A 27,882-nucleotide genomic window follows, 5' to 3' on the forward strand; every position below is an offset into this window, starting at 1 on the left:
TGCTAGGATGGTCTGGGTGTTGGGGGGAGTATGGTGGTGCTAGGATGGTCTGGGTGTTGGGGGGAGCATGGTGGTGCTAGGATGGTCTGGGTGTTGGGGAGTATGGTGGTGCTAGGATGGTCTGGGTGTTGGGGGGAGCATGGTGGTGCTAGGATGGTCTGGGTGTTGGGGGAGTGTGGTGGTGCTAGGATGGTCTGGGTGTTGGGGGAGTATGGTGGTGCTAGGATGGTCTGGGTGTTGGGGGGAGTATGGTGGTGCTAGGATGGTCTGGGTGTTGGGGGGAGTATGGTGGTGCTAGGATGGTCTGGGTGTTGGGGAGTATGGTGGTGCTAGGATGGTCTGGGTGTTGGGGGGAGCATGGTGGTGCTAGGATGGTCTGGGTGTTGGGGGAGTGTGGTGGTGCTAGGATGGTCTGGGTGTTGGGGGAGTATGGTGGTGCTAGGATGGTCTGGGTGTTGGGGGGAGTATGGTGGTGCTAGGATGGTCTGGGTGTTGGGGGGAGTATGGTGGTGCTAGGATGGTCTGGGTGTTGGGGAGTATGGTGGTGCTAGGATGGTCTGGGTGCTGGGGGAGTATGGTGGTGCTAGGATGGTCTGGGTGTTGGGGGAGTATGGTGGTGCTAGGATGGTCTGGGTGTTGGGGGGAGTATGGTGGTGCTAGGATGGTCTGGGTGTTGGGGGAGTATGGTGGTGCTAGGATGGTCTGGGTGTTGGGGGAGTATGGTGGTGCTAGGATGGTCTGGGTGTTGGGGGAGTATGGTGGTGCTAGGATGGTCTGGGTGTTGGGGGAGTATGGTGGTGCTAAGATGGTCTGGGTGTTGGGGGAGTATGGTGGTGCTAGGATGGTCTGGGTGTTGGGGGAGTATGGTGGTGCTAGGATGGTCTGGGTGCTGGGGGAGTATGGTGGTGCTAGGATGGTCTGGGTTCTGGGTGTAGTATGGTGGTGCTAGGATGGTCTGGGTGCTGGGTGGAGTATGGTGGTGCTAGGATGGTCTGGGTGGAGTATGACTGGTGGTGCTAGGACAATCTGGGTGCTTCACCAGTACAGTTGTAGACAAATAGGTGAAGCTGGCAGCTGTAATCTATAATACACACCTGTAACGCTGCATTGATAAAGCCAACCAGGGGCTTTATCAGTCCCGGACAGTAAATACACTGTCAGATACCTGAAGAAGTAACTGGAAGTAATCAGTCCCTCTCAGTATTGGACATTGGTTGGCAAAACGTCTACTTAATAAAAACGTGGAAGTGTGGCCCATGTGCCTTATTATTCTACCTTTGAGTTGTATAAACTTTATTAAAATGTCAGTGGTACTGAAGGAAACACTTTAAACAGTGTTAAAAATAGGTTATAGAAATATACGAGTGTGACGAGACGTCAGTTTGATGAGTGAAGGAAGTCACATACACCATCATGTTATCTTTGAGTGACCTGACACATGTCAGTCAATCATCCAACATAAACACTCACATATGTTATTAATGCTTGTTGGTCAGCACATACGTCTGGTGTGCTTGAAATATCTTACAAGACACAACTCTAACACTGCGTAAATATTAGTTAAAAGGAATGTAAGAAAGTACTGGTTTGGCAGTAGAGTTGTAGCAAATAGGAAACAACTGTTAAGTTTTAAAAACAGGTTTGGGATGTTTTATTTATCAGGAAACTGGAGTATCCTGAAACAAGTAATTAATACACGTACTGGTAAGACACATATGCAACAGTTAGACAACTTTATTCCGAAACGTTTCGCCTACACAGTAGGCTTCTTCAGTCGAATACAGAAAGTAGGCAGGAACAGTAGAGATGTGAAGACGATGTAATCAGTCCATCACCCTTAAAGTCGTAGAATTTGAGGTTGTCAGTCCCTCGGCCTGGAGAAGTTCAGTTCCATAGTCAGGAACTATCTGAAGATCAAGCGACAGTGCGGAGACTTAAATACTGTCGGAAGGAGAGGTGCAGGGTAGTAGTAGTAGTAGTAGTGAGAGGCCACTGAGAGGTCATGTCCCTCTCAGATCCAACACTTCTCACTTGAAAAGCTTGTCCAAGGTGTTTTCTGTACCAAGATGCCACGTGTTGCAGTGTCTGACAAGATGAACATCAAAATGGTATACAATACCGACAGGTTGTTAGGTAAGACACATATGCAACAGTTAGACAACTTTATTCCGAAACGTTTCGCCTACACAGTAGGCTTCTGAAGAAGCCTACTGTGTAGGCGAAACGTTTCGGAATAAAGTTGTCTAACTGTTGCATATGTGTCTTACCTAACAACCTGTCGGTATTGTATACCATTTTGATGTTCAATACACGTACTGTTTTAGTGGATATGAGTTGTAACTATTACAAGTACTATTTGTGTAGGTGTAAGTAGTAACTATTACGAGTACTAGCTATCAATATTGATGTTATGCTAAGACAATGGGTGTACAATACCATCAAGTTGATGGTACAACATTTGGATATCTTTATACCAGTATTACGGTACTTGTCTGCTACAAGTCATGGAGTTTCGACTGTCAACGCCCCCGCGGCCCAGTCCTTGACCAGGCCTCGCGGTGAATCAGGGTCTGATGAACTAGACTGTTACTGCTGGCCTCACGTAGTCCAACATAGGAACCACAGCCCGGCTGATCGGTGTCTTATTCATCACTAACGAACAACTATAGAACATACGTATGTAACATCATCAGGAGACGTTACATCCACTGAAGGACAGTTTCAGTTCATAAACTTCAAGTAAGCGAAACGTGTAACGGACACTTGTCAGTGCTCAATAACAACCTACATGTCTTGTACGTAAACTTGAGTATTTACTCTAGCATGGACCAGTAGGCGCCCTGCAGTGCTCCTCGTCACCCATGCGGGCACCAGTTTCCAAAGTCACTTTCTCTGATTGAAATCCCCTATAATCAGCAACTGTTGTCTCCAATATTATTTGTAGGGGAGTCCCGCAGTTGTTGTGGGATGAGTCAGTGTGTGGGGAGGGGGTCTTGTAGCAGTTGTTGGGTGAGTCAGTGTGTGGGGAGGGGGTCTTGTAGCAGTTGTGGGGTGAGTCAGTGTGTGGGGACGGGGTCTTGTAGCAGTCAGTGTGTGTCAGTGTGTGGGGAGGGGGTCTTGTAGCAGATGTTGGGTGAGTCAGTGTGTGGGGAGGGGTCTTGTAGCAGTTGTTGGGTCAGTGTGTGGGGAGGGGGTCTTGTAGCAGATGTTGGGTGAGTCAGTGTGGGGGGAGGGGTCTTGTAGCAGTTGTGGGATGAGTCAGTGTGTGGGGAGGGGGTCTTGCAGCAGTTGTTGGGTGAGTCAGTGTGTGGGGACGGGGTCTTGCAGCAGATGTTGGGTGAGTCAGTGTGTGGGGAGGGCTCTTGTAGCAGTTGTTGGGTGAGTCAGTGTGTGGGGAGGGGTCTTGTAGCAGTTGTCGGGTGAGTCAGTGTGTGGGGAGGGGTCTTGTAGCAGTTGTGGGGTGAGTCAGTGTGTGGGGAGGAGACTGGGAGGGAAAGGTTTTGTAGGAGTTTTTAAGGCGAGTCAGCCAGCGTGAATAAGAGAGACTTACCAGCAATGTGTGACAACATATTCAGTGTGACAACGTAATCAGTGTGTGACAACATAATCAGTGTGTGACAACATAATCAGTGTGTGACAACATAATCAGTGTGTGACAACATAATCAGTGTGTGACAACATAATCAGTGTGTGACAACATACGAGGTAATTCCTACATAATAGTATGGAATATGACAGGGGAAGCTTAAATTATTTTTCTCCTCATAGAAGGTAGCCACTCTGGTTACTAGCTACCTGGAGGGTGTTCCGGGGGTCAACGCCCCCGTGGCCCAGTCCTTGACCAGGCCTTCTATGGTGAGATTTCTTGTACAAGTTAACATGTATGCAGGCGCTACCTTTCTAGAGGAAAGATCCTCCGTTGTGGCATTAATGACCTTGGTCACATTGTTCACAGGAGTATTGTTCCAGCATATTTACCCGTCTACACAAATAACGGCTATAACACCTTTACTTAACTTTGTATGGACAACAGTCAGAATATTAAATAGTTAACTGCAGAGGCGAAATGATCAGCCAGAAAACAAAGAACTGTGTGGTGCGTGTGTTTCCACCATAGTGTTTCTCTCTGCTCTTGCTGGTTGAGCTGTTATTTTCTTAGCATTGTATCTGCCACTACTACATATGTGCACAATTATCTCAGCCAGTAATAAAAATAGAGAAGCAAGTTTGATTTTATGTTCTTTTCAGAGAGTAGTTTCACACAAGATGTCGTAGTTCTCTCCTCTCTCTCTCTCTCTCTCTCTCTCTCTCTCTCTCTCTCTCTCTCTCTCTCTCTCTCTCTCTTTCACCGAGGTCAGGAGCTGTGACCCGAGCCCTGCAACCATATATAGGTGAGCACACCCACGCCACGATTAACCCACTCCTGCATGAGAGGGATTTCCCTAGGTTTCATTGTCTCAGTATGTCCACTCCCTCCTTCCCTCTCCTCTGTGATCCAAACCATTGTCTCTCATGGTCATGGCGGACACGGTGTTCCCCCTTGTCTTTTTGTCTGTCGCGTGCAATATCCGGAGTGCTCAGTGCTGTGCTGCAGTGATCACTGCTGTGTACTGGGAAGTGTTAGGAAAGAAACAGTGTTGTGGTGTGAGATACAAGGAGGTAGTAGTGGTGTGAGATACAAGGAGGTAGTAGTGGTGTGAGATACAAGGAGGTAGTAGTGGTGTGAGATACAAGGAGGTAGTAGTGGTGTGAGATACAAGGAGGTAGGAGTGGTGCGAGATACAAGGAGGTAGTAGTGGTGTGAGATACAAGGAGGTAGTAGTGGTGTGAGATACAAGGAGGTAGGAGTGGTGTGAGATACAAGGAGGTAGGAGTGGTGCGAGATACAAGGAGGTAGGAGTGGTGCGAGATACAAGGAGGTAGTAGTGGTGTGAGATACAAGGAGGAAGTAGTGGTGTGAGATACAAGGAGGTAGTAGTGGTGTGAGATACAAGGAGGTAGTAGTAGTGTGAGATACAAGGAGGTAGGAGTGGTGCGAGATACAAGGAGGTAGGAGTGGTGCGAGATACAAGGAGGAAGTAGTGGTGTGAGATACAAGGAGGTAGTAGTGGTGTGAGATACAAGGAGGTAGTAGTGGTGTGAGATACAAGGAGGTAGTAGTAGTGTGAGATACAAGGAGGTAGGAGTGGTGCGAGATACAAGGAGGTAGTAGTGGTGTGAGATACAAGGAGGTAGTAGTGGTGTGAGATACAAGGAGGTAGGAGTGGTGTGAGATACAAGGAGGTAGGAGTGGTGCGAGATACAAGGAGGTAGGAGTGGTGCGAGATACAAGGAGGTAGTGGTGGTGCGAGATACAAGGAGGTAGGAGTGGTGCGAGATACAAGGAGGTAGTAGTGGTGTGAGATACAAGGAGGTAGTAGTGGTGTGAGATACAAGGAGGTAGTAGTGGTGTGAGATACAAGGAGGTAGTAGTGGTGTGAGATACAAGGAGGTAGGAGTGGTGTGAGATACAAGGAGGTAGGAGTGGTGTGAGATGCAAGGAGGTAGTAGTGGTGTGAGATACAAGGAGGTAGTAGTGGTGTGAGATACAAGGAGGTAGTAGTGGTGTGAGATACAAGGAGGTAGTAGTGGTGTGAGATACAAGGAGGTAGTAGTGGTGTGAGATACAAGGAGGTAGTAGTGGTGCGAGATACAAGGAGGTAGGAGTGGTGTGAGGTACAAGGAGGTAGGAGTGGTGGGAGGTACAAGGAGGTAGGAGTGGTGCGAGATACAAGGAGGTAGGAGTGGTGCGAGATACAAGGAGGTAGGAGTGGTGCGAGATACAAGGAGGTAGGAGTGGTGCGAGATACAAGGAGGTAGGAGTGGTGCGAGATACAAGGAGGTAGTAGTGGTGCGAGATACAAGGAGGTAGTAGTGGTGTGAGATACAAGGAGGTAGGAGTGGTGTGAGATACAAGGAGGTAGGAGTGGTGTGAGATACAAGGAGGTAGGAGTGGTGTGAGATACAAGGAGGTAGGAGTGGTGTGAGATACAAGGAGGTAGGAGTGGTGTGAGATACAAGGAGGTAGGAGTGGTGTGAGATACAAGGAGGTAGGAGTGGTGTGAGATACAAGGAGGTAGGAGTGGTGTGAGATACAAGGAGGTAGGAGTGGTGTGAGATACAAGGAGGTAGGAGTGGTGTGAGATACAAGGAGGTAGGAGTGGTGTGAGATACAAGGATGTAGGAGTGGTGTGAGATACAAGGATGTAGGAGTGGTGTGAGATACAAGGAGGTAGGAGTGGTGTGAGATACAAGGAGGTAGGAGTGGTGTGAGATACAAGGAGGTAGGAGTGGTGTGAGATACAAGGAGGTAGGAGTGGTGTGAGATACAAGGAGGTAGGAGTGGTGTGAGATACAAGGAGGTAGGAGTGGTGTGAGATACAAGGAGGTAGTAGTGGTGTGAGATACAAGGAGGTAGTAGTGGTGTGAGATACAAGGAGGTAGTAGTAGTGTGAGATACAAGGAGGTAGGAGTGGTGCGAGATACAAGGAGGTAGTAGTGGTGTGAGATACAAGGAGGTAGTAGTGGTGTGAGATACAAGGAGGTAGGAGTGGTGTGAGATACAAGGAGGTAGGAGTGGTGCGAGATACAAGGAGGTAGGAGTGGTGCGAGATACAAGGAGGTAGTGGTGGTGCGAGATACAAGGAGGTAGGAGTGGTGCGAGATACAAGGAGGTAGTAGTGGTGTGAGATACAAGGAGGTAGTAGTGGTGTGAGATACAAGGAGGTAGTAGTGGTGTGAGATACAAGGAGGTAGTAGTGGTGTGAGATACAAGGAGGTAGGAGTGGTGTGAGATACAAGGAGGTAGGAGTGGTGTGAGATACAAGGAGGTAGTAGTGGTGTGAGATACAAGGAGGTAGTAGTGGTGTGAGATACAAGGAGGTAGTAGTGGTGTGAGATACAAGGAGGTAGTAGTGGTGTGAGATACAAGGAGGTAGGAGTGGTGTGAGATACAAGGAGGTAGGAGTGGTGCGAGATACAAGGAGGTAGGAGTGGTGTGAGGTACAAGGAGGTAGGAGTGGTGTGAGGTACAAGGAGGTAGGAGTGGTGCGAGATACAAGGAGGTAGGAGTGGTGCGAGATACAAGGAGGTAGGAGTGGTGCGAGATACAAGGAGGTAGGAGTGGTGCGAGATACAAGGAGGTAGTAGTGGTGCGAGATACAAGGAGGTAGTAGTGGTGTGAGATACAAGGAGGTAGGAGTGGTGTGAGATACAAGGAGGTAGGAGTGGTGTGAGATACAAGGAGGTAGGAGTGGTGTGAGATACAAGGAGGTAGGAGTGGTGTGAGATACAAGGAGGTAGTAGTGGTGTGAGATACAAGGAGGTAGGAGTGGTGTGAGATACAAGGATGTAGGAGTGGTGTGAGATACAAGGAGGTAGGAGTGGTGTGAGATACAAGGAGGTAGGAGTGGTGTGAGATACAAGGAGGTAGGAGTGGTGTGAGATACAAGGAGGTAGGAGTGGTGTGAGATAAAAGGAGGTAGGAGTGGTGTGAGATAAAAGGAGGTAGGAGTGGTGTGAGATACAAGGATGTAGGAGTGGTGTGAGATACAAGGATGTAGGAGTGGTGTGAGATACAAGGAGGTAGGAGTGGTGTGAGATACAAGGAGGTAGGAGTGGTGTGAGATACAAGGAGGTAGGAGTGGTGTGAGATACAAGGAGGTAGGAGTGGTGTGAGATACAAGGAGGTAGGAGTGGTGTGAGATACAAGGAGGTAGGAGTGGTGTGAGATACAAGGAGGTAGGAGTGGTGTGAGATACAAGGAGGTAGGAGTGGTGCGAGATACAAGGAGGTAGGAGTGGTGCGAGATACAAGGAGGTAGTAGTGGTGTGAGATACAAGGAGGTAGGAGTGGTGCGAGATACAAGGAGGTAGGAGTGGTGTAAGGTGTAGGGTCTTGCTGCTCACCCCTATACTCTGGCGTAACTCACGCACCCTGGTCACGCTACGCACCCTGGTCACTCAGGAGTGGCGCAGGTATAGCACAAGAGGTTGCGTGTACACAAAGTTATGTGTAGGCAAAGGAAAAATTGTTTTATATGATGTGGGTAATTAAAGAGGTCTGGCATTTATTTACTAGCCAGGTGAGATGTTTGTCGACCTGATGGTGTTAAGTGTAGTGGCAAGGTTGGACGTCAAGACTGCTAGCTGCAACAGCCTGAATGATCACTTAATGAAGCCTGATCTCTGGCCGGCCTGCGAGGGTTGATGAACCTTCGGCTCTGGTCACAAGTTCCTGGGATCATCGCCCCCGTGGCCCGGTCTCAGACCAAGTTTTCTGTTTTCATATCAGTTGTCTGCAACATGGACCAGTTGATAAATTAGACATGTGCAACATATGCTCATCCTTATTTTGTAGACGCTTCGTCAATCAGTGTCTTCATCAGTGCAACACAGGGACATAGACTGGAGAAGAGGAGGTATCAGTCTCTCGGCCTTCCAGGTCTACTGGTTGTACCTCAGAGATCACCACAGTAGGCCTACTGTCTATTCTGTATAGGTCCTGCTCACGTGTCTACCTTATTTTTGAAGCTACCTGGCCAGACTGTTTGTGCTAACTACAGGCTTGACACCACAGTCAAAATGATCAACTGTTGGAAGGAGCTTGTGGAGCACTAGTGGTGCGTGGAGCAGTGTCATTCTGGTGGCCAGTAAGTGTGTGTGTGTGTGGGGGGGGTGAATGTTGACAATGTCTTGTGTCCTGAGTCATGCCATACCTCCTCTTGAAGCTGTGTTGAAGTGAATGTTGAGTGTAATGTGGCAGTGTTGGTTTCTGGTGCTGTTGGACGGGATCCTCAACCCCTCTCCCCACCGTTACTGCCGTTGAACGGGGCTGGTGGCACACTTCCTCCCCGTTAGTGCCGCTGGCTGGGGTGTACTTTAATGACTCACCTAGGTGTGCCACCTGTGGTATATAATTTTTCACCTGTTCATAGTGGCGGTTGCGTGTTCTCCAACACAATATGACAGGCGAGGGATTGTGGACCAGTGAGGGTGTCCAGTGTTGGGGAGGTGAGGGTGTCCAGTGTTGGAGAGGTGAGAAAGGGTGTCCAGTGTTGGAGAGGTGAGAAAGGGTGTCCAGTGTTGGATAGGTGAGAGAGGGTGTCCAGTGTTGGATAGGTGAGAGAGGGTGTCCAGTGTTGGAGAGGTGAGAGAGGGTGTCCAGTGTTGGAGAGGTGAGAGAGGGTGTCCAGTGTTGGAGAGGTGAGAGAGGGTGTCCAGTGTTGGATAGGGGAGAGGGGGTGTCCAGTGTTGGAGAGGTGAGAGAGGGTGTCCAGTGTTAGATAGGTGAGAGAGGGTGTCCAGTGTTGGAGAGGTGAGAGAGGGTGTCCAGTGTTGGAGAGGTGAGAGAGGGTGTCCAGTGTTGGAGAGGTGAGAGAGGGTGTCCAGTGTTGGAGAGGTGAGAGAGGGTGTCCAGTGTTGGAGAGGTGAGAGAGGATGTCCAGTGTTGGAGAGGTGAGAGAGGGTGTCCAGTGTTGGAGAGGTGAGAGAGGGTGTCCAGTGTTGGAGAGGTGAGAGAGGGTGTCCAGTGTTGGATAGGTGAGAGAGGGTGTCCAGTGTTGGATAGGTGAGAAAGGGTGTCCAGTGTTGGATAGGTGAGAGAGGGTGTCCAGTGTTGGATAGGTGAGAGAGGATGTCCAGTGTTGGATAGGTGAGAGAGGATGTCCAGTGTTGGATAGGTGAGAGAGGATGTCCAGTGTTGGATAGGTGAGAGAGGGTGTCCAGTGTTGGATAGGTGAGAGAGGGTGTCCAGTGTTGGATAGGTGAGAGAGGGTGTCCAGTGTTGGATAGGTGAGAGAGGGTGTCCAGTGTTGGATAGGTGAGAGAGGGTGTCCAGTGTTGGATAGGTGAGAGAGGGTGTCCAGTGTTGGATAGGTGAGAGAGGGTGTCCAGTGTTGGATAGGTGAGAGAGGGTGTCCAGTGTTGGATAGGTGAGAGAGGATGTCCAGTGTTGGAGAGGTGAGAGAGGATGTCCAGTGTTGGAGAGGTGAGAGAGGATGTCCAGTGTTGGAGAGGTGAGAGAGGATGTCCAATGTTGGAGAGGTGAGAGAGGGTGTCCAGTGTTGGAGAGGTGAGAGAGGGTGTCCAGTGTTGGAGAGGTGAGAGAGGGTGTCCAGTGTTGGAGAGGTGAGAGAGGGTGTCCAGTGTTGGAGAGGTGAGAGAGGGTGTCCAGTGTTGGATAGGTGAGAGAGGGTGTCCAGTGTTGGATAGGTGAGAGAGGGTGTCCAGTGTTGGATAGGTGAGAGAGGGTGTCCAGTGTTGGATAGGTGAGAGAGGGTGTCTAGTGTTGGAGAGGTGAGAGAGGGTGTCTAGTGTTGGAGAGGTGAGAGAGGATGTCCAGTGTTGGAGAGGTGAGAGAGGGTGTCCAGTGTTGGAGAGGTGAGAGAGGGTGTCCAGTGTTGGAGAGGTGAGAGAGGGTGTCCAGTGTTGGATAGGTGATAGAGGGTGTCCAGTGTTGGATAGGTGATAGAGGGTGTCCAGTGTTGGATAGGTGAGAGAGGGTGTCCAGTGTTGGATAGGTGAGAGAGGGTGTCCAGTGTTGGAGAGGTGAGAGAGGGTGTCCAGTGTTGGAGAGGTGAGAGAGGGTGTCCAGTGTTGGATAGGTGAGAGAGGGTGTCCAGTGTTGGATAGGTGAGAGAGGGTGTCCAGTGTTGGATAGGTGAGAGAGGGTGTCCAGTGTTGGATAGGTGAGAGAGGGTGTCCAGTGTTGGATAGGTGAGAGAGGGTGTCCAGTGTTGGATAGGTGAGAGAGGGTGTCCAGTGTTGGATAGGTGAGAGAGGGTGTCCAGTGTTGGATAGGTGAGAGAGGGTGTCCAGTGTTGGAGAGGTGAGAGAGGGTGTCCAGTGTTGGAGAGGTGAGAGAGGGTGTCCAGTGTTGGAGAGGTGAGAGGGTGTCCAGTGTTGGAGAGGTGAGAGAGGGTGTCCAGTGTTGGAGAGGTGAGAGAGGGTGTCCAGTGTTGGAGAGGTGAGAGAGGGTGTCCAGTGTTGGAGAGGTGAGAGAGGGTGTCCAGTGTTGGAGAGGTGAGAGAGGGTGTCCAGTGTTGGAGAGGTGAGAGAGGGTGTCCAGTGTTGGAGAGGTGAGAGAGGGTGTCCAGTGTTGGAGAGGTGAGAGAGGATGTCCAGTGTTGGAGAGGTGAGAGAGGGTGTCCAGTGTTGGAGAGGTGAGAGAGGGTGTCACGTGTTGGAGAGGTGAGAGAGGGTGTCCAGTGTTGGAGAGGTGAGAGAGGGTGTCCAGTGTTGGAGAGGTGAGAGAGGGTGTCCAGTGTTGGAGAGGTGAGAGAGGGTGTCCAGTGTTGGAGAGGTGAGAGAGGGTGTCCAGGGTTGGAGAGGTGAGAGAGGGTGTCCAGTGTTGGAGAGGTGAGAGAGAGTGTCCAGTGTTGGAGAGGTGAGAGAGGGTGTCCAGTGTTGGAGAGGTGAGAGAGGGTGTCCAGTGTTGGAGAGGTGAGAGAGGGTGTCAGCATATCTTAAGAGCAGGAAGGTTCTGTCAGTCACAACTGTTACATCACTGTTGACAAAATTACGGAAACCTTAGAAGACAAAATATTGATATAATGAAGACGGACTTTGCAGGTGCGACCATGACTCAGTAGCTGATGAAGGAGTTCACTGGGTATACCAGGACGAGTTGGAAAATTAATTTAAATTTCTAATAAACAGATCACAAACATTTGTAATAAGTATACAAAGTATAGCGTGTCAGCAAAGTAAAAAAAAAACTTAAGAGCCTCAAGACACGCTCGTGGCTAGTAGCGTCATTGTTGCTTCACGTCAGTCTTTCAGAGAATACCAGAATGTGAGTCACCTCAGTGGAAGACACAAACTACACAGTATCAGTAATGAAGAGTTCAGAACGAGCACAGCATACAGACCGCAGGTAAACAATATGATAGAACCTTAGTAACACATAAACAACTTGGGAATAATTATGTCATAGGATCTCTCCTTTGTAAAACACAATACAGAGAAGACCAGAACATGACATTACGAGAACTTTGAAAACAATGCAGATGAAGTTACTGTTCAATCACTTGTGTTCTTACTACCTAAATATTGTTGTGTATTCACAACATCTTTCAAGACACAAGAGAGTGGAGCTGGAAAATGTACAGAGGTCATATACTGGCCACATAGTACAACACACAAACTATTACAAACATCTCGCAACACTTACATTAATCTCTCCGAAGCTGAGAAGAAATATTTGATAATATATCCATGGAGGATACTTGAGGGAATGGTCCCTAAACTGTGCTCTGTGATAACAACTTACTGCAGTAAAAGTTTTGCCAGAAGGTGTGGAATTAATTCAGTGAAGGATCACAGTGTTGCTATCACTGCCGCAGGAAACTAATAGGCTCTGGTAACTAAAAATATTCAAAACAAGAGATGCTAAGTCAGTGATGATAGTTTTCAAGGCACTTTTTCTCTCCAGGCTGCAATACTGCTGTATACTAACGTGCACCTTCAAGGCAGGAGAGATTGATGAGCACTTTCGCCACTCGTAGACAATCAAGCATCAGAACTACTGGGAACACTTGTAGTCTTCAACTGTATTCCTGGAAAATCTTGGAGGTATTGGTCGCAAACTTACACAACGACAGCATTCCGCATAAACACAAACTTGGTAGACGGTACAGGGACGTAATGAGTATACTAAAAGAGAACTCGATAAGTGTGAGGTCCCGGAACGTTGACAGTTTGCAAAAATCGCGACTGTCTTGCTACAAGTGGGTTGGGATGGCTGTGTGGGTCTGTGAGCATGCACAAGCAGCCTGAGTGACCAGGAAGCCGCCTGGCCCCAGGCTGGACTGCGGGATGTAGAAAAACCCTTGAAACACATCGCAGGTAAGCACGGGTAAATCACAAGTTACGGAAGGTGTCCATTGTTGGAGAGGTGTGGGAGGGACTATTGTGAGAGAGGTGACCGTTGTTGAAGTATTGGAGGGTGGCTATTGTTGGAGTGATAGCTGGGGGAAATGGGAGGGAGAGTGTATAACAGCTGGGAGGGGATTGTTAAAGGGATGGGTGGGAAGGGGGAATTTTACACTTGAAATTACATATCCCTGGTCACATGGGTAAGACTTGGTGGTGGTGGGGAGATGGGTGATGGGAGAATAATGGGGGTGGGTTATAGGGAAGATGAGTGGGTGTAGAAGACACCATGAACTAGGTCAGGGTTGTACTGGATAGGTAATTTGAGTCAATATTGGAGAGTCAATTTATATTCAGGTTAAGCGAAGGTGAGAACCTGTGTTGCCTGTGAAAGATTCCAGCTTGACGGCTGACACAGGAGACTGGCTGACACAGGAGACTGGCTGACACAGGTAACTGTGACACAGGAGACTGGCTGACACCAACAACTCTCTCTACTTTACCTGGGATGATGGCCCCCGCGGACCGTCTTCACATCAGCTCTCACTTGGTAAATATATATTACTATCATACATGTTGATGAACCGGAAAGATAATATCCAGTGTTTGGAACAATCTGCAATTAAGAATATATTGTTATTTACAGCCGGAAAAATAGAGAACGTTTACTGTCCGCGAACAACCAGTGTAACCACTAGGTACGACTTGTCTCAAATTTTACACAGTAACACACCTTAGGATAGGTAAGGTTTTGTCAGGAAATAGGACAAGTGTTTCCTGACGCTGGTTTTAGTCATATGATGGCCCCTACCTGGAGCTTTTGGTCATCTGACCGAGGCCTTCCTTTGGCTTACCAGTCCACCCCTTTAAACATAATGGTTATACCCAGATTAATAACATAGCAACATACTGGAGTGAGAGGTGTGGAATATAACCAGTGAGGAGCAGGGCCGCCATGGGCACAAGAAAACAATGTGTCGAGGTACGTGGGACTAGACTACTAGAAATATTGCTGGAACAAGTTTAGTTTTGAAGAGGACACTGGATCACTACCTCCGTGGTGTACCACGTGAAGCAGGCTGTGATGGACTGGTAGGCCGTCATCAGCAACAGGCAGTGTACAGGAAGGCCTATCCCCGTGCCGCGGGAGTAACTCTCGAAACATAGCACGGGTAAATCAGGTATAGGGGGGTTGAAACCTAGCGGATACTTCCCGGGTCTTCTGACATACACCTGTGTCAGGAGACACTTGTTATGTTTCCTGTTTTGGCATTCCTGATTCCTGGCTTCTTGGACCTAACATATCTATTCTTGAAGCTGCGTATTATGTTGGTTGCACTGTTTTCTCATCCGACTTCATCCATGAACAATAAGAAAGAACAAAATAGAAGGTCCATCCACGAAGATAACGCCTCAGGCTGGGGTCACAGGTACAGTGTTTTATACCTCCAGGGAAGCCTGACCTCAGGTTCTGCTGCCAGGGCACACGATTCCATTGAAACCGGTCACATGGATGTTAAAGGTATTGAGATAATAGAGAGTGGGTGTGTTGTCCTGGGGCTGGGATGGGTGTGTTGTCCTGGGGCTGGGATGGGTTTGTTGTCCTGGGGCTGGGATGGGTGTGTTGGGCTGGGATGGGTGTGTTGGGCTGGGATGGGTGTGTTGTCCTGGGGCTGGGATGGGTTTGTTGTCCTGGGGCTGGGATGCGTATGTTGTCCTTGGATGGGTGTGTTGTCCTGGGGCTGGGATGCGTGTGTTGTCCTGGGGCTGGGATGGGTTTGTTGTCCTGGGGCTGGGATGGGTGTGTTGTCCTGGGGCTGGGATGGGTTTGTTGTCCTGGGGCTGGGATGGGTGTGTTGTCCTTGGATGGGTGTGTTGTCCTTGGATGGGTGTGTTGTCCTGGGATGGGTATGTTGTCCTGGGGCTGGGATGGGTGTGTTGTCCTGGGGCTGGGATGGGTGTGTTGGGCTGGGATGGGTGTGTTGGGCTGGGATGGGTGTGTTGGGCTGGGATGGGTGTGTTGTCCTGGGATGGTTGTGTTGTCCTGGGACTGGAATGGGTGTGTTGTCCTGGGATGGGTATGTTGTCCTGTGGCTGGGATGGTGTGTTGTCCTGGGGCTGGGATGGGTGTGTTGTCCTGGGGCTGGGATGGGTGTGTTGTCCTGGAGCTGGGATGGGTGTGTTGTCCTGGGGCTGGGATGGGTGTGTTGTCCTGGAGCTGGGATGGGTTTGTTGTCCTGGGGCTGGGATGGGTTTGTTGTCCTGGGGCTGGGATGGGTTTGTTGTCCTGGGGCTGGGATGGGTTTGTTGTCCTGGGGCTGGGATGGGTTTGTTGTCCTGGGGCTGGGATGGGTTTGTTGTCCTGGGGCTGGGATGGGTTTGTTGTCCTGGGGCTGGGATGGGTTTGTTGTCCTGGGGCTGGGATGGGTGTGTTGTCCTGGGGCTGGGATGGGTGTGGTGTCCTTGGATGGGTGTGGTGTCCTTGGATGGGTGTGTTGTCCTGGGGCTGGGATGGGTGTGGTGTCCTTGGATGGGTGTGTTGTCCTGGGGCTGGGATGGTTGTGTTGTCCTGGGATGGTTGTGTTGTCCTGGGACTGGAATGGGTGTGTTGTCCTGGGATGGTTATGTTGTCCTGTGGCTGGGATGGTGTGTTGTCCTGGGGCTGGGATGGGTGTGTTGTCCTGAGGCTGGTATGGGTGTGTTGTTCTGAGGCTGGGATGTGAGGAGTTGCCATGGCAGCATCACAAATGTTAAGAATAAAGATAATGGAATCCTTCGTTCACATCAAGAAGTATAAGGAACAGAATTACCAAGGTTATCCTATAACTTTATATAATTGGTAAGACCTTGTTTTTATTATACGACACAGGTCTGGCCTCCATAGTGCGGATTGGGTATAAATACAATAGATAACATACATACAATGATGACGAAGTTAGTCACTGTGCCAAGAATCTTTCCTACCAAGATGAACTGAGAGCCCTGACCACTTTCTAGAACGGTGATGACTGGGAGGAATGTGTTAGTGTGGTGTATTGAGGAGACCATCACCTCAGCTGGCTGGTTGTAGACCAGGCCTCATGGTGCTCTAGTCTGCAAGTGATTGCAATATCGAAGCAGATTTCAGAAGGGTATAAGAAGAGTGGGTGTGCAACAGGGTTGTAATTGAAAGTGTCAAGTAGCGTCATTGAAGTGAGCGCTGTGGGCAGATTTAAAAATAACTTAGAAAGTACATAGGTGAAAATGATTTTAGGATTTCACAGTATGAGGCAACGGGAAATTATAAGGTGTACAGGGAATGAAACTCCTGACCTCGTATACACGGGACTGTCAGTTTACCTCCGCCTGAACTGCCATTGGACAAGACTTTCCAGTACTCGAACTCGCTTGTTTTTGTAATGACTAACTGCAGCTCGCTTACAGTATTACAGGAGACGCCAGCATTCATCAGAGAATATAATTTTCTCTCACTACACTCAGTGAAATTAGATTTTGACAATTAAATGTGTGAAAGCTAAAGAAAATTGTAAGATCTGGCGTGAGAGTTATATCTTGTGAGTGTTGTCAGGTGTGTGAGGTGTGTGTATTTTGGGAGATGGAATTGTGTGTGATGTATTTTGAGTTTGTGTGTGTGTGTGTGTGTGTGTGTGTGTGTGTGTGTGAGGTTATATTGTGGATGCATACAGGCAGCTTGGAGGCTCTAGTGTGACCTCTAGCCATGTGTCAAGGTTGGTGTGATGTATATTTTGAGTTGTGGGTATATGGTTGTAGTGTGGATTAAGACAGGCAGCCTGAAGGCTCTAGTGTGACCTCTAGTCATGTGTCAAGGAGTAATGTATTAAACCTTACCTTGGTCATGACGTGTGGGGAGGGGGGATCTAAGCTTAGGAATGCCCTTGAGGGAAGCATATTGAGGCCGCTACAATCATAGCGCAGTCGACAAGACGCCAGTGTTTTCACACTCACGCTGTGACCAACACTTTCTTCTGCTTGTTAAGCCAACGCACTGTATGAAGAGGTGGCGAAGACAGACACTGTGCACAGTTTTGAGAGTAGACATGATCGGGGCCCTCGAGAACAAATTTTTAAAAACTAGTTACATATTTGAGAAGTATGGCCGAGGTTATGTTTCACACTTTGCAAACCACGCTACGGAAGGCGAGTAACTTAGGCAGGTATTCAGAATAACCTAATATAGTGTCGCACATTTCTGTAGACGTTCTTCCTTCCTCTGAGCCCTTTCTGTTGACGTCCTTCCTTTCTTCCTCTTAGACATTTATAAGAACATAAGAAAGAAGGAACACTGCAGTAAGCCTATTCCTGTGGACGTTCTTCCACTGCCCTAAGTTGTAACAAACATCATGGCAGTGCTGGGTGAACAGGTGCAGCAGATGCTGGGAGAGTTGTCTCGCCTCACTCGTAACTCATACCAGTTTGTTTAGGTTGTGAGCTGAGACCTTCACTACTGAGCTATATGTGACGTTTCTTGATGGTTCCCTGACGGTGATTCTGGGAGTCACTGCCCCTGCAGTCCGGTACCAGACCAGAACTGATGGAACAGGTTGTTGGTGCTGCTGGCCCCACGCACTCTAGTGTAGATACTACAACCCAGTTGATCAGGAACTAACTTTTGTAATCTAATTGTGGTTGCAGGAGTCGAGACTCAGCTCCTGGCCCCGCCTCTTCACTGACCCCTACTGGGTCCTCCCTCTCCCTGCTCCATGAGCTTTATCATACCTCATGTGTTTGTAATATATATATATATATATATATATATATATATATATATATATATATATATATATATATATATATATATATATATATATATATATGTCGTGCCGAATATGTAAAACTGGTCAATTAGCAAGAACTTATTTAAAATTAAGTTCTTTCTGAAATTTTCTCTTATACGTTTAAAGATATATTTTTTTCATTAATGTTAATGAAAAATTTTTTAATTTTGCACCAATAGAATCTTAGAAAACTTACCTAACCTTATTATAACAAGAACAATTTATTTTAGCCTAACCCAACTAAATATATTTTAGATTTGTTTACAATAATTTAATACTAAACGAACACCGTGAAATATATTTTTTTCGTCAGGTTCAGAATGATTTTGGCGAAATTATTGCATACACAAATGTTCACTTGTTCTATATGGCAAGATGAGCGTTGCTATTTAAGCCAAGATAGCAAATTCTGCCTATTCGGCACGACATATATATATATATGTATATATATGGCGTGCCGAATATGTAAAACTTGCGATATTGGCTTAAATAGCAACACTCTTCTTGCCGAATAAGGGAAGCGAAAATTTGTGTATGCAATAATTTAGCAAAATTCCTTCTGAATCTAACGAAAAATTTTTTTTATTGTGTTTGTTTAGTATTAAATTATTGTAAACGTATCTGAAATGTATTTAGTTGGGTTAGGCTAAAATAAATTGCGCTTGTTATAAATAAGGTTAGGTAAGTTTTCTAAGATTCTTTTGGTGCAAAATTATAAATTTTTACATCAATACAAATGAAAAAATCTGTTTAAACGTATAAGAGAATTTTTTTAGAAAGGACTTAATTTCAAATGAATTCTTGCTAATTGACCAGTTTTACCTGTTAGGCACAAAATATATATCTTGTCTTCTCTGAGGATGAGGGTCCCCATTCCAGCTATACAGGTGGTATTTCCCTATATATATATATATATATATATATATATATATATATATATATATATATATATATATATATATATATATATATATCTTTCAACACACCGGCCGTATCCCACCGAGGCAGGGTGGCCCAAAAAGAAAAACAAAAGTTTCTCTTCTCAAATTTAGTAATATATACAGGAGAAGAGGTTACTAGTCCCTTGCTCCCGGCATTTTAGTCGCCTCTTACAACACGCATGGCTTACAGAGGAAGAATTCTGTTCCACTTCCTCATGGAGATAAGAGGACATAAACAAGAATAAGAACTAGAAAGAAATTAGAAGAAAACCCAGAGGGGTGTGTATATATATGCTTGTACATGTATGTGTAGTGTGACCTAAGTGTAAGTAGAAGTAGCAAGACGTACCTGAAATCTTGCATGTTCATGAGACAGAAAAAAGGACACCAGCAATCCTACCATCATGTAAAACAATTACAGGCTTTCGTTTTACACTCACTTGGCAGGACGGTAGTACCTCCCTGGGTGGTTGCTGTCTACCAACCTTCTACATAATATATATATATATATATATATATATATATATATATATATATATATATATATATATATATATATATATATATATATATATATATATATATATATATATATATATATATATATATATATATATATATAGGTAGTAGGTTGGTAGACAGCAACCACCCAGGGAGGTACTACCGTCCTGTGGTAGTAGGGTGGTAGACATCAACCACCCAGGGAGGTACTACCGTCCTGTGGTAGTAGGTTGGTAGACAGCAACCACCCAGGGAGGTACTACCGTCCTGTGGTAGTGGGTTGGTAGACAGCAACCACCCAGGGAGGTACTACCGTCCTGTGGTAGTAGGTTGGTAGACAGCAACCACCCAGGGAGGTACTACCGTCCTGCCAAGTGAGTGTAAAACGAAAGCCTGTAATTGTTTTACATGATGGTAGGATTGCTGGTGTCCTTTTCTTCTGTCTCATAAATATGCAAGATTTCAGGTACGTCTTGCTACTTCTACTTACACTTAGGTCACACTACACATACATGTACAAGCATATATATACACACCCCTCTGGGTTTTCTTCTATTTTCTTTCTAGTTCTTGTTCTTGTTTATTTCCTCTTATCTCCATGGGGAAGTGGAACAGAATTCTTCCTCCGTGAGCCATGCGTGTTGTAAGAGGCGACTAAAATGCCGGGAGCGAGTGGCTAGTAACCCCTTCTGCTGTATATATTACTAAATGTAAAAGGAGAAACTTTCGTTTTTCCTTTTGGGCTACCCTGCCTCGGTGGGATACGGCCGGTGTGTTGAAAGAAGATATATATATATATATATATATATATATATATATATATATATATATATATATATATATATTTTTTATTATCACACCGGCCGATTCCCACCAAGGCAGGGTGGCCCGAAAAAGAAAAACTTTCACCATCATTCACTCCATCACTGTCTTGCCAGAAGGGTGCTTTACACTACAGTTTTTAAACTGCAACATTAACACCCCTCCTTCAGAGTGCAGGCACTGTACTTCCCATCTCCAGGACTCAAGTCCGGCCTGCCGGTTTCCCTGAATCCCTTCATAAATGTTACTTTGCTCACACTCCAACAGCACGTCAAGTATTAAAAACCATTTGTCTCCATTCACTCCTATCAAACACGCTCACGCATGCCTGCTGGAAGTCCAAGCCCCTCGCACACAAAACCTCCTTTACCCCCTCCCTCCAACCCTTCCTAGGCCGACCCCTACCCCGCCTTCCTTCCACTACAGACTGATACACTCTTGAAGTCATTCTGTTTCGCTCCATTCTCTCTACATGTCCGAACCACCTCAACAACCCTTCCTCAGCCCTCTGGACAACAGTTTTGGTAATCCCGCACCTCCTCCTAACTTCCAAACTACGAATTCTCTGCATTATATTCACACCACACATTGCCCTCAGACATGACATCTCCACTGCCTCCAGCCTTCTCCTCGCTGCAACATTCATCACCCACGCTTCACACCCATATAAGAGCGTTGGTAAAACTATACTCTCATACATTCCCCTCTTTGCCTCCAAGGACAAAGTTCTTTGTCTCCACAGACTCCTAAGTGCACCACTCACTCTTTTTCCCTCATCAATTCTATGATTCACCTCATCTTTCATAGACCCATCTGCTGACACGTCCACTCCCAAATATCTGAATACGTTCACCTCCTCCATACTCTCTCCCTCCAATCTGATATTCAATCTTTCATCACCTAATCTTTTTGTTATCCTCATAACCTTACTCTTTCCTGTATTCACCTTTAATTTTCTTCTTTTGCACACCCTACCAAATTCATCCACCAATCTCTGCAACTTCTCTTCAGAATCTCCCAAGAGCACAGTGTCATCAGCAAAGAGCAGCTGTGACAACTCCCACTTTGTGTGTGATTCTTTATCTTTTAACTCCACGCCTCTTGCCAAGACCCTCGCATTTACTTCTCTTACAACCCCATCTATAAATATATTAAACAACCACGGTGACATCACACATCCTTGTCTAAGGCCTACTTTTACTGGGAAAAAATTTCCCTCTTTCCTACATACTCTAACTTGAGCCTCACTATCCTCGTAAAAACTCTTCACTGCTTTCAGTAACCTACCTCCTACACCATACACTTGCAACATCTGCCACATTGCCCCCCTATCCACCCTGTCATACGCCTTTTCCAAATCCATAAATGCCACAAAGACCTCTTTAGCCTTATCTAAATACTGTTCACTTATATGTTTCACTGTAAACACCTGGTCCACACACCCCCTACCTTTCCTAAAGCCTCCTTGTTCATCTGCTATCCTATTCTCCGTCTTACTCTTAATTCTTTCAATTATAACTCTACCATACACTTTACCAGGTACACTCAACAGACTTATCCCCCTATAATTTTTGCACTCTCTTTTATCCCCTTTGCCTTTATACAAAGGAACTATGCATGCTCTCTGCCAATCCCTAGGTACCTTACCTTCTTCCATACATTTATTAAATAATTGCACCAACCACTCCAAAACTATATCCCCACCTGCTTTTAACATTTCTATCTTTATCCCATCAATCCCGGCTGCCTTACCCCCTTTCATTTTACCTACTGCCTCACGAACTTCCCCCACACTCACAACTGGCTCTTCCTCACTCCTACAAGATGTTATTCCTCCTTGCCCTATACACGAAATCACAGCTTCCCTATCTTCATCAACATTTAACAATTCCTCAAAATATTCCTTCCATCTTCCCAATACCTCTAACTCTCCATTTAATAACTCTCCTCTCCTATTTTTAACTGACAAATCCATTTGTTCTCTAGGCTTTCTTAACTTGTTAATCTCACTCCAAAACTTTTTCTTATTTTCAACAAAATTTGTTGATAACATCTCACCCACTCTCTCATTTGCTCTCTTTTTACATTGCTTCACCACTCTCTTAACTTCTCTCTTTTTCTCCATATACTCTTCCCTCCTTGCATCACTTCTACTTTGTAAAAACTTCTCATATGCTAACTTTTTCTCCCTTACTACTCTCTTTACATCATCATTCCACCAATCGCTCCTCTTCCCTCCTGCACCCACTTTCCTGTAACCACAAACTTCTGCTGAACACTCTAACACTACATTTTTAAACCTACCCCATACCTCTTCGACCCCATTGCCTATGCTCTCATTAGCCCATCTATCCTCCAATAGCTGTTTATATCTTACCCTAACTGCCTCCTCTTTTAGTTTATAAACCTTCACCTCTCTCTTCCCTGATGCTTCTATTCTCCTTGTATCCCATCTACCTTTTACTCTCAGTGTAGCTACAACTAGAAAGTGATCTGATATATCTGTGGCCCCTCTATAAACATGTACATCCTGAAGTCTACTCAACAGTCTTTTATCTACCAATACATAATCCAACAAACTACTGTCATAATATAATTATTGGGGAGGAGGTAGCAGGAGTTGTGATTCGACGCATTTAGGTAGGTACAAAGGATGCCATGTAAAGCGAAGTGGTCATGTTTGGCAACTAGAGCTGTGTGGATGTTGGAAAAAGATGTAGGAGGTTTGTTGACTTCCAGAGGTGTTGCCGCGTTCTGATGGCTGGAGGTGAACCCTGAGTGGCGTTGGTCAGTGTGTGGACGTGGGTCGGTGTGTAGGCCAGGGTCAATGAGGTCATTTTTTTTTTGTATTATTAAAAAGTAGATACAAGTGTAGTGTGCGGCTACTCGTCTTTTGGATAGTTATGTTGTGTGAGTGTAAGCTGTGTAATTCAGTAATGAAATGTGTCAGTATCAGTTGGAGGACTTGTGTAGGGCCAAGAAGATATCGTCCAGTGTTTGTGGGTGTGTTCAGTGGCTATAGGAGCTTCAACGGTGCTTTCCAGGAGGGCTGGAATTGCTAATACTTAACAGGTATAACCTGTTAGTATAGTCTGTCCTTGTGGGAGTGTGGGAAGGTGTATTACTGGGGTGTACGTGTGTGGTGGGGTGTGTGTGTGATATATGCAGTGCAAAAGGTGGATGAGAAGCACGCCACTTGCAACTATAGCAGTGGAGGGATAAGGGGTTATTTGAGTGTTAGTGTAGCAATGAGTGCTGCACCAGTGGGCTGGTCCCTGACACCTCCAGACTTAATGCTCACAACACCTCACTCACACCTCGCCATCAGCAAGCACAGTTGCGTAATTATATCACTAAGTGAACAGTTATCATACACAGGCAGCAACAATATGAAAGTAAATAGCGTGATAATCGATTGACCAGGGCGTACCACAATAGTGCTGGGCTGTTGTACCAAGCAAGTTAGTACTGGACTGTTGTACCAAGCAAAGTAGTACTGGACTGTTGTACCAAGCAAGGTAGTACTGGACTGTTGTACCAAGCAAGGTAGTGCTGGACTGTTGTACCAAGCAAGATAGTGCTGGACTGTTGTACCAAGCAAGATAGTGCTGGACTGTTGTACCAAGCAAGGTAGTGCTGGACTGTTGTACCAAGCAAGGTAATACTGGACTGTTGTACCAAGCAAGGTAGTGCTGGACTGTTGTACCAAGCAAGGTAGTGCTGGACTATTGTTCCAAGCAAGGTAGTGCTGGACTATTGTTCCAAGCAAGTTAGTGTTGGACTGTTGTACCAAGCAAGATAGTACTGGACTGTTGTACCAAGTAAGGTAGTGCTGGACTGTTGTACCAAGTAAGGTAGTGCTGGACTGTTGTACCAAGCAAGGTAGTACTGGACTATTGTACCAAGCAAGATAGTACTGGACTGTTGTACCAAGCAAGGTAGTGCTGGACTGTTGTACCAAGCAAGGTAGTGCTGGACTGTTGTACCAAGCAAGGTAGTGCTGGACTATTGTTCCAAGCAAGGTAATGCTGGACTATTATTCCAAGCAGGGTAGTGCTGGACTATTGTTCCAAAGTAGTGCTGGACTGTTGTACCAAACAAGGTAGTGCTGGACTGTTGTACCAAACAAGGTAGTGCTGGACTGTTGTACCAAACAAGGTAGTGCTGGACTGTTCCAGACAAGGTAGTGATGAGGCAGAGTGTACTAAGCGAGGTAATTATGTAACAAGGTGTGTTGAAGGTATCTTAAGTACGTGTCATTGATCACCAGTACACAACATTAACACCTGTCAATCCCTACAACAGATGTTTCACCACTATGCTTCCTTCATGTAGTACTAGTGAATGAATCGTGGTTCAGGGAAATAGAAACTGACGCTGACCCCAGTCTCTCCCTCCCTCATCACCTTATTCCAACACACAACTCTTCCAACCAACAAAGATTAATACACTGCTTGTTAAAAGTAACTAATGAGAATATAGCCTGGTACATACGTCAGAGGAGCAGAGTAAACATAGTTTATAGGGATCTTTAATGGTCAGTATTTTTAAATTACAGAAGAGAAACCCACCAGCTAGGCTCCCATTATCTGCATTACCATGTAGGTAATAAACGTATTTGCACACTATTCACAGTGGATAATGACCACAACACAACACATATTGTTAGTGGCTTTGAGAAGGACCTAACTAGTATAGGCCAGTAGGCCTGCTGTAGTGCTCCTCCTTACTTATGTTCTTATGCGTGAACGGATGGACCTACGAACCTTCACTAGTCTTTGAGCTGTATAACTCACACCTGTTTAGCGCTTCAAATAATAATAATAATAATAATCGACCCTGTGGTAGACGTGGAAGCTTTAAGAATCATCCTTCATTTCCCGTTATCATTTTGGTAAGTTTTTCTTAAGGTTAATTTGAGAGTCGGTGGACAGCAGACCAGGTGAAAGCAGCAGCAGCAGCAGCAGCAGCAACAGCAGCAGCAGCAGCAGCAGCAGCAGCAGCAGCAGCAGCAGCAACATTACTTGCTGAGTGGTATTAACCGGGGTCGCCAGTGAGGCGCGGATGGACCAGGGTCAAACTGGGGTGGACCTGGAGTTTACCTGGAGAGAGTTCCGGGGGTCAACGCCCCCGCGGCCCGGTCTGTGACCAGGCCTCCTGGTGGATCAGAGCCTGATCAACCAGGCTGTTGCTGCTGGCTGCACGCAAACCAACGTACGAGCCACAGATTTTGCTGAATTGAATAAAATCTGGGCGGAGAGGGGACGTATTAAGGACATTGGGTGAGTTGGGGTGGATTAGAGCCGTATTGGGGTGGACAGCCTTCCTGTATTTGTTACACCGAGGTTGTGGCTGTATTTAGGTGGACCGGGAAATGAAGTGTGATAACTCTGGTGTTGAAACCACGCTGGGTAATAAAGATATTTCTAACTTAATAGTACTTTATTATATATATGTATTATCCTACGATAACCGTGAACTCGTACCATGTATTATTCTACGTTAACCGTGAACCCATACCATGCATTATCCTACGTTAACCGTGAACCCATACCATGTATTATCCTACATTAACCGTGAACCCATACCATGTATTATCCTACGATAACCGTGAACCCGTACCATGTATTATCCTACGATAACCGTGAACCCATACCATGTATTATCCTACGATAACCGTGAACCCATACCATGTATTATCCTACGATAACCGTGAACCCATACCATGTATTATCCTACGATAACCGTGAACCCATACCATGTATTATCCTACGATAACCGTGAACCCATACCATGTATTATCCTACGATAACCGTGAACTCATACCATGTATTATCCTACGATAACCGTGAACCCATACCATGTATTATCCTACGTTAACCGTGAACTCATACCATGTATTATCCTACGATAACCGTGAACTCATACCATGTATTATCCTACGATAACCGTGAACTCATACCATGTATTATCCTACGATAACCGTGAACCCATACCATGTATTATCCTACGATAACCGTGAACCCATACCATGTATTATCCTATGTTAACCGTGAACTCATACCATGTATTATCCTATGTTAACCGTGAACTCATACCATGTATTATCCTACGTTAACCGTGAACTCATACCATGTATTATCCTACGATAACCGTGAACCCATGCCATGTATTATCCTATGTTAACCGTGAACTCATACCATGTATTATCCTACGATAACCGTGAACCCATACCATGTATTATCATACGTTAACCGTGAACTCATACCATGTATTATCCTACGATAACCGTGAACCCATACCATGTATTATCCTACGATAACCGTGAACTCATACCATGTATTATCCTACGATAACCGTGAACTCATACCATGTATTATCCTACGATAACCGTGAACCCATACCATGTATTATCCTATGTTAACCGTGAACCCATACCATGTATTATCCTACGATAACCGTGAACCCATACCATGTATTATCCTACGATAACCGTGAACCCATACCATGTATTATCCTACGTTAACCGTGAACCCATACCATGTATTATCCTACGATAACCGTGAACTCATACCATGTATTATCCTACGATAACCGTGAACTCATACCATGTATTATCCTACGATAACCGTGAACTCATACCATGTATTATCCTACGATAACCGTGAACCCATACCTTGTATTATCCTACGTTAACCGTGAACCCATACCATGTATTATCCTACGATAACCGTGAACCCATACCATGTATTATCCTACGATAACCGTGAACCCATACCATGTATTATCCTATGATAACCGTGAACCCATACTATGTATTATCCTACGATAACCGTGAACTCATACCATGTATTATCCTACGATAACCGTGAACCCATACCATGTATTATCCTACGATAACCGTGAACCCATACCATGTATTATCCTACGATAACCGTGAACCCATACTATGTATTATCCTACGATAATAAGCAATGAGCACCAGCCTGGTTGACCAGCCTGGTGCTCAGGCAAGCCTAACCCAGGTCCGGGAGTAGGAAAACTCAGGAAACCTATCAAAGGTAAATAAGATATACATTGTATTATCATACATTATATTAAACTACATTGTCTTTCAAACAAGAGAACTTGATATATATAAGTAAAATGTAATTAAGACTTGTCAATGTGTGTTTTGAAAAGCGTACACCTTGATATAGTGAAGTATAGCAGATGGCAGGAGCACTGTGTCGGTGGAGAGTGTAACCTGAGGGTTTAGTGTTCTTTATGTTGAGTGTTTTAATGTGGAGAAGTAAAGACGTGACACTATGTGTGTCATCTGTGACATGATCCACGTGTTCACACCCGTGGTCACCACCTCCATCACTCGTACACTACAACTGGGGATCCGTCTCCGCCCTCAGACTTGTGGCAGGTACAAGGTAAGATGTGTGTCTTCTTCCTCTCCCTCAGTACCCGTTACTTCCGCCGACCATACTTTCACCCTCATGCTCTCGGGATACACTCCTGTAAAAATAACACTCGCCATCTCTCTCTCTCTCTCTCTCTCTCTCTCTCTCTCTCTCTCTCTCTCTCTCTCTCTCTCTCTCTCTCTCTCTCTCTCTCTCTCTCTCTCTCTCTCTCTCTCTCTCTCTCTCTCTCTCTCACTCTCTCTCCTCTCTCCTCTCTCCTCTCTCTCTCTCTCTCTCTCTCTCTCTCTCTCTCTCTCTCTCTCTCTCTCTCTCTCTCTCTCTCTCTCTCTCTCTTTCTCTCTTCTCTCTCTCTCTCTCTCTCTCTCTCTCTCTCTCTCTCTCTCTCTCTCTCTCTCTCTCTCTCTCTCTCTCTCTCTTTCAAAAATATTCCTCCTCGTCTTTCCCCTTCCTCCTCCTTTCTTTTCATTTCTCTTTACTTCACTTTTTCTCTATTTCCGTT

General features: G+C 46.1%; 1 protein-coding gene across 14 annotated transcripts in view; it reads left to right on the forward strand.

Annotated features, from left to right (window-relative positions):
- The window catches only part of dop (microtubule-associated serine/threonine (MAST) protein kinase dop), a 227,401-nt gene that overhangs the window by 99,800 nt on the left and 99,719 nt on the right, over nucleotides 1-27,882 (forward strand). The window contains exon 2 of one of the 14 annotated variants that reach the window (XM_070104310.1): nucleotides 27,095-27,392. The exons of the other annotated variants lie outside the window; for them this stretch is intronic. Coding sequence (XP_069960411.1) covers nucleotides 27,279-27,392 — 114 coding nt within the window. The 5' untranslated portion in view covers nucleotides 27,095-27,278. The remainder of the gene's footprint in view (nucleotides 1-27,094; nucleotides 27,393-27,882) is intronic. 14 annotated transcript variants of the gene reach the window in all.

Source organism: Cherax quadricarinatus, chromosome 91 (genome assembly GCF_038502225.1).
Source record: "Cherax quadricarinatus isolate ZL_2023a chromosome 91, ASM3850222v1, whole genome shotgun sequence".
Taxonomy (NCBI): Eukaryota; Metazoa; Arthropoda; class Malacostraca; order Decapoda; family Parastacidae; genus Cherax; species Cherax quadricarinatus.